Raw genomic sequence first — 10,638 nt, forward strand, 5'->3', positions numbered from 1 at the left:
TATCAAATCAAGATTGAAGTGGTTTATTGACTTACTAACAACACAGACTTAACCAATGGTCAGTGAATTGTGCATTCAGGATCAATATCCGTAATACAACAAGTAAATCATGTTATTAAATGGTTGTGAAATATTATTGAACAGATTTCTAAATACCTTTCTATAGCTTACCCATATAAGTTATAAATCTCCCCGTATGTCCCACCTCTCCTGGATACAGGGGTTCCCCAATGGTCTCTGCAGCCTGGCACTCCAGTATTTTGCTGGACTTTCTCCAGCATGTCCCTGTGTTTCCTGTTTTGCCGGTTCTCACCTTTGATGATGGTTTTTGGAAGTGCTTAGTATTTTAAGCTAAAATGGGGACATTATTGACGTTCTGACACATGATCCTTTCTGCCAAGTCTGATGTGTGATGGAAATGGCAGAACAGATGTGAGGACAAGAGGTAGTTTCATACTTAACTTCAGCGTGATACTCTAAAGATAGCACAGTAACATCCTTAATATGGTGCCTTAGTGACAAAAGAGCTGATTTCCAAATTTGTGGCAGTAGGTAAATGACATAGATTCATGTTCTAGCTTTGTAATGCCCTGTGCTGTTTGCTGCTCAGTATGAATGCTCTGGTCCTGTCTGTAAGAGCTGAAATCAGAACTGACCTTCATCCGCAAAATGATTGGTTAGTCTGAGCTCATAATGTGACAGACTGCTTTGTTGAATAAAAAAACATGATTGACAAACACTTCTTCGGAGACTTTGAATTTAAAATCAAGAGGTCTGAAAATAGAAGCTGAAGCAGCTACTTGATAAAGTCTCAGCCACATTTCCTCATGGGCATTTCTAGGAAACTTTATCTCCAGACCTGCTGAAAGGAGTGAATAAAGTGATACATCCCAGAACATTTCTCTCATTCTTTTGATTCCTTCGTAAAAAAAAACACAGGATGCAATAAAAGCAGCCTTTCCCTAAAGAGAATCAGTCATCTATCTAACTGCATTTCCTTTCTCAAACAGAGATCAGATGCTGTACGAGAAAGCACAAAAGACATTACAAAACAGTCTTCCCACAATGAAAGCTTCTTCCTAATTCTCTATAATTAGAATGACTTTTGAATGAGAAACAGCCTGTACAATTTGTGCAGCTCAGAGACTTCCTGCTCAAAGGAGCTATGAAATAACAACCTAGAGTGGGCTGCATCAAACCTTTCTCTGTGGAATCAGTTTTGTCTCCTGGACATCCATGGGAGTTTTGTCATGGATTCATAGAACTTTAGGGCAGAAAGGAACACTACGATAACGTAGTTTGATCTCTGTGTAACACAGACCATAAGACTGACCTATGAATTTTCACACCTAGTCCATTTCTGATAGAGAAAGACAACTCTTATGGTCTCTAACATTTTAACTCGGCTTCCTCCTGCCTCTGGTGACTACTGCATGTGCTGCATTGATCCCAAATCCAAATGCTGACTGATATCAGCTGACAAATTAGAAGCTGAAATTCAATGAGGTTTGCATCAGGGTTGGAGCCTTTGAAAATTTTTGCTTTCTGTATTATGTTTACAGGGAACAGGAGGAAAACACACTCTTAATTCAAAACAAGTGTTATGCAATATTTATTAAAAGCATTCTACCCATTCATATATACTCAAAGGTAGTCTAAGCCTTCTAAATACATAAATTCATGATCAAATTAAATAATCCACAGCTAATATATGTCTCATCGTAGGAAGTATGTTGAATTAATGTCAAATATAAATAATGCTTGTGCTTACATTGCTGAAAATGAAATGATAGAGGTTTGTGATTTTTGATTTAATCTACTGGAAGATTATTCATTAATTTTAAATGTGGTCAGCTTACTGGTATACTTACTGGTTTTAACAGGAGACAGAGTAATGAGCAATGTGTTATCTTTTACCATTTCTATTTTGTCTGGTATCCACTGGTGATTTCACTTGAGCACAAAATCTGCTTAGCTGCACAAGTAAGTTATGAGAACCAAAACACAAGGAGAAGGCATGCTACAAAGGCCATATTAGCTCCTGTAACTTAACACTTTCACCTATATTTTGATACCCACCATGAATTTGGTAGTCATTTGCTTCTCCTGAAATGAAAAAAATTCCCCTCTCCCCCCTCCAGGGTCTTGTACCCTAATTTTCATGCAAATGAAGTAGAAAATGTGGCTAACAAAGGGCAGCGAGATGAATTTCCTAATGGGAATGTCATCCTAAATTTATTGAACATTCTACTTCCTTAGACTTCTCTTTCCAGATTTGCTTATTCTCTAACTTTTGTTTTTCTACTGTAAATACAAATCTTATACGTCTTTAAACTTCAAAACACCATGGCAATTTTGGCTAAGATTTTATTATTATACATTAGCAAGGACATAGGATTCATAGATGTGTTTGTGTCACTGCTTTACTTTGATGGACCCATTAGTTCCCCTCTTACCACCAACATCCAGTTCTGGGATCAGGTTTCTGAGCCCCCTAAGAGTTTTCATATTTTGAATTCTTCCTTTGTATACACTGTCTGTCCAATAAGTCAAACTCCAGATGGAAAAGGAAATACACTATGTGGTGAATAATAAAAAAAGAGATTCTTAACACTACATTTTTGAAGTAGTCTATTTGCTATACAAGGCTAAATAACTTAAAAGTCAAAACCAGAAATCATCTCCTCCACTGCTCCGTGTGCTTGCTCTCTCTCTGCTTTTTAACCGTAACATATCCATGACACTGCGTGCATATATGTCTCGCAAATTCACATTGATATTTGAGTCACTGGATGAGTTCTTTGTGAGTCTCTTTAAAGCTTCACGCTGCCGGAGAGCAGCTTCTTTTATCTTCAGTGTAAAGTAACAGGCAGAAAACCGGTCATTTATGATAGCTATTGGCAAAGCCAAAACTAGTATTCCTGACAGGATACACATAAAGGCCACTACCTTACCAATAGTGGTGTCTGGCCTAATGTCACCATAACCAACAGTTGTCATGGAAGTTGTTGCCCACCACCAAGCACCAGGCACGCTCGTGAAAGTTGTGCCTGGCACACCTTGCTCAACAAAGTACTCCACAGTGGAAAATATAGAGATCCCTACAGACAGGAAGAGCAGCAGGAGGCCAACCTCCTCGTAGCACTGTGCAATAGTCATTCCAAGGGACCGCAAGCCTGAAAGACAAGAAACGCTGTCAGTAGGTTGATTCATGCAGCTGCCTTCAGAAGTTTGTGAAATATCTGTTATTTAAAAGCTGACTGTTTTATACTTTTGCTTTGACTGCTAGTGAATATGTCTTAGGAAAAAGGGGTGTAGCTCTCAAAATACTGGGAAAATGTGATTTTATAAAATATTAGATCGAACCACTGACGTTATCCCAGTCTCCTTACAACAGAGCATATGAATCCTCCTTATTACTTATCATTTGAACTACATACAACATTTAGAAAATTACTCTATTTATTTATTATTACTAAATCTTCATCTAGTAATTGCCCATAATGGAGGAACTACCACAATTTTTATTAAGTTACCTAAATAACCATTTAAAAACACTAAAACACTAAAAACATCTGCTCCCTACTTCCAGCCAGAATGTGCCAAGCTGTATTTTCCAGCCCTTGTCACATTTTTCTCTTGGACCAAACAGCCCTCTGTTGTCAAATTCTTGTTCCCAGGTGGGTACTCGGAGCATAACTCTGTCACACTACCCTCTTTGCTAAGCACCATTCGCAACCCTTTTACAGTTCTCACAGCCTCTCTGATCTCTCTTTCTCCTCCCAGCCTATCAACATATTTATCTGTAGAGATCAAAACAAATGCAGCAGTTCAGCAGTAGCTGCACTTATGCCCAAACTGGAGATAGCAAAGCCTCCCAATGCAAATGCATTCTCCTGCTAATTCACTGATGTACTGCATCAGTCCTGTTGCCCATGAGTCGCACAGGGAGCCCGCGTGCAGCTGACTGCACTCCGTAATGCCCCACATTCCTTTCAGAGATGCTGCCTCAAGGCCAGGCTGCCTGACAAAGCAAGCAGGAAAGTAAATCCAATAACAGTGCAATGGATAAATACCTCGCATAAACAAAGAAGGAAGATAACAAGGCACCAACTCAGTTGAAACACATTGGAAACTGAAATTATCTTCTGAATAACTAATGATTTTGGATTGCTTTTTAACACTGTTCTTTAAGAAGATGCTGTTTCCCGTAGTAAAAGAGAAAACCATGATGCTTATCAATTACCCTTCACGGGGTACACTTGTAACTAAAGCAATGTTTGCATAATGGCTTACTGGAGCTCTGCCTCTGCTTGCAGACTTCACATGCTCATTGGGAGTAATAAGCAATTTGATTCGCTTTACTTTCCACAATCTCAAACTAAAAGAAGTTTAAATTTCTTCTTGCTTTTGGCTCTATTTCTTTTCCCCTTTATGTTTAATGGGTTTTAAAGTTTTTGTTTATGTACAGCAAACCGTGGAGCTACATACTCGATGTTGTAGGGAATGTTTCCTTTTCCAAAGTTTTATTCTACCAACTCCAGTTAAGGACTTGCTCATATCCATGTTTTATCCTGCTACAACTACCGTCTGTTGGGTAGGATGTTTATTACAGTTTATTACAGTTTATTAGGTTAATTTTGCAGCAGAAGGGAAATACGATTTATCAGAGTAATCTTTTTGCTATTAATATGACTGCCTCCAGATTTTGAAAATATACTAAGATCAGCAGTGAATGGGACAACTGCAAGGATCCAGACCAAGTTCTCATTTTCCAAGGAAGTTACTACCATCCCCTGCCACGTAAAACTTCACACTAATCAAGGTAAAATTCTTCTTCAGGTTTCAAGTGACCTAAGAATAAGGTACTCCAATTTAAAACTCTCTGTACCACTTCATCTTAAAGCATGGATAGGTACTATAAAAGCCAGGCTTTGCTCTTTTCAATGGATCTTGAGAATACTGCAGCTAAAACAAACAGCACAACTCTCATAAACCTGGTTTAAATAAGCAGGAATAGGGCTGTGACTGCTATCGCTTTATATCACATGGATGAATTACCAGCGAAGTTGTGGTTCTCCATCTCTTCAGGTCTTCAGATGAAAGCAGGAGACATTTTCAGTTGAATCTATGAATCAGACAACTTACTGGGCTTCAAAGATCATTCTAAATGGGAATCGGTGCATTCAGAAGAATAATGTCTTCTGCTCTATTGTCTAGTAACTTTTAAAAATTCTTTTTCCAGCCCCAGCACACAGCCAAACTAGGGCTGTTCAAGCACAGAGCTATAACAGCTCCTCACCAGGAGCTGTGACAGCCTGGATAGCCATGCTGGAAGGTGCTACGGTGCTGTAACAGAACCAGTGTGGTACCCAGCATGGGGCAAACAAGCAGCCCCAGACCTGGGACCAGCAGGAGGAAGGAGAGGCTTTTCTGCCATGCATGTCAACTTCCACCTGTTTGTTGCCCAGATGGACTTGATAATACAAGCTCATTTTCAGGAGCTTCAGCTTAAACACAGCTTTTAAACCATCTTAAAATTTTAGCACAGAATTCTGAAAATGCTGAAGATTTACTTTCTCATGTATCCAGAATCATCTCGTCTTGACACATGCTACAGCCTTCTCTCAGACAAGTCCACTGCCATCACAAGTAAGATGCTCACATCCTGCTTCTCCTCATGGAGTAAATCTCTAAGTTCTTCCCAGAGGAGGACCAGCAAAGATTCACACAGACATGGCCGCAGAAGGAAGTCTTCAGCTGAGGTGCACCAGAGACTGTGAAAAATGCAGGTTCAGTTCTCACCTGTTCCTACACCTACTCAAATCCATCATAAGATTTCAGTTCATAAAGAGGATGGAGATGGCTCTCCAAAAAATGAAGCATCAACCATTCCTGCTTCAGAAATGCAGGAAGGATTACATTGAATGCCATGTAAGAATGATTATCATCATCTTCAGAAGAGGCCAGTATCACAGAACAGAGACAACAATTTACTATTGGGATCTGATTTTTCAAAGCTCCAAGTTTTGGTAGAACTTTTCTGTCAAATTCAGTGCCATGTTCACCACTGATTCAAGTGGGAACATAATTAAATCATTTTGAAAATACCAAGCACTGGGTAACATCACAGCATAGGCAGGGTGTGGTAAGAGTATTGCTTTTATTATTTCAGATATACAGGCATGCACATTAAGTTGTAATACAAAATGGGGGACACAAGACCTTCTGAATATTTCCATCTTCCTCTGATAAGTTTCCACTTGAAAACATTCTTTCATACCTTTCCTACACTACTTAGGAAGAGTGAACCCGTATGTTCCCAGTAATGCACTCTACCATCCACCACTCTCCTGCCTGCTGTTCATCCATGTCTCCTGATACTTGCCAGCAAAGCTTGGGCATGAAGGGCCCCACATCAACAGGTGAATGCTGACTGAGCCCAACATCATCACTCTGTGCTGTACCTACTGCCGATTTAGTAAGCAACTCCCAGCTGTGTTCAACATGTCATATAGATACCGATGTGTTCAAAAGGGCCAGAGAGCCCACCAACCCTTTGCACAGTATGATTTTATTTAAACAGTTTTCTAGAAATATGATGTATTCAACAGTGGATGTCTGTTTTCAGGATCTGCGATGTAGACAAAATCATGATACGTGTATTTGCATAAACTTTTAGTGTAACAAATTGTGATAGGTGATTATAAGCTGTCACTTGTAAAACTCTGACAATACAAAAAGCACTGGTCAATGATGACCACTTACCGTTTCTTCCTGTGCTTCCCTCCTAACCAAGTCAATTACAAATGTTTGCAAATTAGTGACATCGTAAGAGACTGTTGAATGATTTACAGCATGCAGCTTTGGGGCCTGTTTTTTGTAAGTTTTCTATGCAAACTATATGTACGGGCTTTATGGAGAACTAAAATTTATTGGAGAAGGCTCCTGCCACACAATTACCTATGTCCGAAAGTAAGAGCTTCACAAGCCATTACTGATAACATTACACTGTATAAGAAAATAAGGCAGAAGGGCAGACAAAATAGGGGACTATGTGCAGGGACAACTGCTGTAGGTAGAAGGAATGAGAGTTTTCACTGCCAAGGCTGAAAGTACCTGTTGAATGTCTTCCCAGCTTCAGCATCCGCAGGGCTCTGAGCAGTCTCAGCACTTGGACAATGCGCCCCACGTTTTCCAGTTCTTGGGAGCTCTCCCCACCACACAGGCTCTCTACCAGCAGGGTGATGTAGAAAGGTAAAATAGCAAGGAGGTCGATGATGTTTGCCATGCTCCTTAGGAAGCGACACCGATCCCGCGCACACAGGAACCTCAGAACAAACTCCACAGTGAACCATGCAATACACAAGTACTCTAGGGCATCCAGTAGCGGCGGTGCCAGCCAGCTTAACTCTACCGAAATCAAAGCCATGTTGGCAATGGACACAACAACAAAAGCCATGGATAGAGTGCCGAAAGTCCTGGCTGCTGCGGAGGAACCAGGCTTTTCCAAAACTTCCCAAAGTTTTTGTCTGACATTAGGACAGAGGCTACCAGAAAAGTCTTCTTCCTCATCTTGGGCATCCAGTTCTTCTGCATCTTTCTTTATGTCTAGGGCTTCACTCAGCTCCTTCCTCCTGAAGTACCTGCCCAGGAATGCCCCACAAATAGATTTTTAATACCAATACATACGTTTTTCTTATCCTCTACCACAAGAGGCATAAGAGCACACATTAAGGTATACCTTACAGGAACTTAGGAAACCCTCTGGTCAAGCATGTCATGGAGGATTTTATTAATTGAAACCCTACAGCCTGTTTCCAATGACCTGATGTTCCTGCTCACCCATGTCACACCAGTGACAGTTTTTATGTACACAATAATTTTATTCTGATGGTGTGTTATTTATATGGATCACATTAACTACAGTAGGATGAGCTGCATGACTAACTTGTGCTCTCTTAAGCAATCCTGGCACAACCAGACCCACCGTTTCTAAACTCTCTTCAATTTTATTAATCATATTGCATTTTTATTACATTGGCGTATATCTGCAATGTTAAAAGGAAAGGCATAAAAAAAGCTATGCAGGTAATGTATGAAATTTTGATCAATACATGCTAAGATGACTTATATACCTTTAAATATACTGGTTGTCACACAACAAAGCATACAAGCAACTTTGCTGAGTAAAACTTGCAGATTGTAAATACTTATTGACTATTTTTTTAGAGCAAGAGTGTATGGCAACAACATTCTCAAAGTACATTGAAAAAAATCCTTTTTTTTTTCACATCTGTATTCCTTGACAGCTGCAGAGGTCAAGACTTAAATAGAGGGACTATGCAATTTTGCCTTCATTTGATGCAGTTACTCCTGAACATGCCAAAGAGGTCCATAGCTGCTTGTACCACCTAAGAAGTAGGATCTTCCAGTTACACCTACCACTGAAGGAAGAGGGGGATGAAAAGTAGGATCCAACTCTCTCTGAGATGCAGAAGTGAGTCATGTCAGGATAGGATAACTTTAGCATTTGTTTTTTAGGATGGTAGGAGAGAGGACAGAGGGGTGGGTGGGTGTTGCTTGATCGTTTCTTTCTAATAATTTTGACAAAACCACTTTAGATAAATAGCAGTCATACTCTTTAGAGGATTCCATTCTTCAATACTACAAACAAACCAGTAATGCTAAAAATGGTGGAAAAGATATCTTCAAATAGCATTAACAGAAACATCCTGGGGGTGGTTCAGTCCAAACCCACCTAGTTCCTAAGCTGCCTGTTAAAACTGGTCTCCACTGAGCCACGTTCCGCTGTTGCTGCCCCCTCCCTGTGAGCTGCTACAGCCATGTGTGATGCTTGCCATCACGGCTCCTCCTGGAGCCATGCCACCCACACTCAGCCTGGCAGGTGACTGCTCCCTGCTTCTGCCTCTCCAGCTTGGATCTAGAAATCATCCTGAATGGAAAGGACAGTGTGCGGAGGCTCCAAACCCTCCTGACTCCACATCTGCTCCCCTTGGCTAGGATAACCCCAACATGAATGACATTGAAGGGCATCTCTGCCTTGACAACCCCTCCTATCTCAGTGCTGTCACTTTCTGCTTTGAGCTTCCAAGGCCAGTCTGGAAATGGTGCAGAAATGGTTCCACTGCCCACCTGTTCTTCGTATCATAGGTCAACAGAGACCTCACGAAACACACCTCTTCTTCACATTTCCTACTCCCACCTACCTCTAGAGTAGGTTTCAGTGCTGGATTTGCCCATGCTTCTCCTTGTGCTCTGCCACCTCACCTGCCCCCGCTGCTGCATCTCTCACCTGCCCATCCCTGCACACAAGCCAGCGCTGAGCTCACCCAGCCCACGCTCCCGCACCTCGTGTCTCCCCGCAGCTCACCGGTCTCTGCAGCAGGAATCGATGCTGAGCTCATCCAAGCCCCAGTACTGGATCTCCTGCAGGAAGGAGAGCGCGCAGAGCTGCTCCATCACATGCAGCCTCCCCGTCTGGTAGTAATTCAGGATGTAGTGAAACGCCTGCGAGCTCCGGTCAAAGAAATACTCATTCTCCACCAGGTTGGCATCATCGCAAAGCTCCAGGAGGCCAGAGGCTACATCCCGGGTGGCAGAGACCACTACAGCCAGCTTGCCGAGACGGGTGTCAGGGTAGCACGACAAAGTTTGCTGGGACATGACAAAGCGGCTGCCTCCTACATTGATCGTAAAGCAGTCCAAGGAGGGGATGGCCTTCTGCAGCAGGGGCCCCTGCTCTTCCTCACTGGAGAACACGCTGGAGTCCAGGGAGCCCAGGGACGTGCTGTTCCCTTGTTCCTCCAGGGACGCTTGGGAAGAAAGAGACATGCAGCAGGGAGGCGACTTCATCCTGGAGCTGCCAGCAGCAGCCCACTCTCTCCTGGATTGAAAACACAACAGAGCCACAGAGCAGATCGCCCCACGGGGCAGCGGGTGGCGGGGCAGCCCGGGACCGCCTTACTTTCACAAGCTTTGCCTCCTGCCCCTAGCACGCCTCACCGTCCCCGCTCCTCCCTGCCGTGCCTCCACCGGGGACAGAGGTCGGGCGGGCTGCCGAGGAGGAGGCAGCGGCACCTGAGGCAGCTCCGCCGCCTGCCAGCGACCCCCCCCACGCAAAAACACCAACACGGGGGGGACGACCTCGCCCCGCAGCAGCCCCCCGACCCCACAGCCTTGCCCCCGGGCACCCCTCAGCGGGTCCCCGCCGAAGTTACCGGGCGCCGCCGCCTCCCCTCAGGGCAGCCCGGCTGCCCCTTACCTGCCCGCCCGCCGCCCCGCTGCACCGCCCACGGCTGGGCGCCGGGTCCCGCCGCCCCCTCGCCGGCAGCCGCTGCCCGCTCCCCTGCCTCCAAACTTCTGGGCAGCGCCAACGCGCCTCCATGGCGGGTCATGTGCTGCGGGGGGCTGGCGGGGCGGGCCGGGCTGGGCCGGGCAGGGCCGGGCTAACGCCGTCCCCACCGCGGGGCTGAGCCGCCGCCGAGCCCGGCCCGGCCCTGCCCGGCCCCCGGGGCGGGCGCCATGCCTGGGGCTGAGGCTGAGGGGGGGATGCGGAGGTCCCCGCTGGGGCTGCTCGCCTCAGGCAGCGCCCGGTCCCGCTGCCGCTCCGAGGGG

General features: G+C 44.3%; 1 protein-coding gene across 1 annotated transcript; it reads right to left on the reverse strand.

The window, feature by feature from the left end:
* Window positions 1-270: 270 nt before the first annotated feature.
* Window positions 271-10,413, reverse strand: KCNV1 (potassium voltage-gated channel modifier subfamily V member 1). The gene is made up of 4 exons (XM_084508869.1): window positions 10,286-10,413; window positions 9,395-9,907; window positions 7,120-7,646; window positions 271-3,176 (listed from the first exon to the last, which is right to left on the reverse strand). The coding sequence occupies exons 2-4, from the start codon at window positions 9,874-9,876 to the stop codon at window positions 2,665-2,667; spliced, it is 1,521 nt and encodes a 506-aa protein (XP_084364995.1). The 5' UTR covers window positions 9,877-9,907; window positions 10,286-10,413; the 3' UTR covers window positions 271-2,664.
* Window positions 10,414-10,638: the final 225 nt, after the last annotated feature.

This window comes from Aythya ferina, assembly GCF_964211825.1.
Source record: "Aythya ferina genome assembly, chromosome: 2".
Classification (NCBI taxonomy): Eukaryota; Metazoa; Chordata; class Aves; order Anseriformes; family Anatidae; genus Aythya; species Aythya ferina.

Excerpts from the sequence above, each read along its gene's own strand:
- KCNV1 (XM_084508869.1), bottom strand. The coding sequence starts at position 9,876 with ATGAAGTCGCCTCCCTGCTGCATGTCTCTTTCTTCCCAAGCGTCCCTG. Across the intron at positions 7,647-9,394 it reads GATTCCTGCTGCAGAGACCG|GTACTTCAGGAGGAAGGAGC; the intron begins GTGAGCTGCGGG and ends ATTCCTGGGCAG. Across the intron at positions 3,177-7,119 it reads GCTGGGAAGACATTCAACAG|GCTTGCGGTCCCTTGGAATG; the intron begins GTACTTTCAGCC and ends CTTGTCTTTCAG.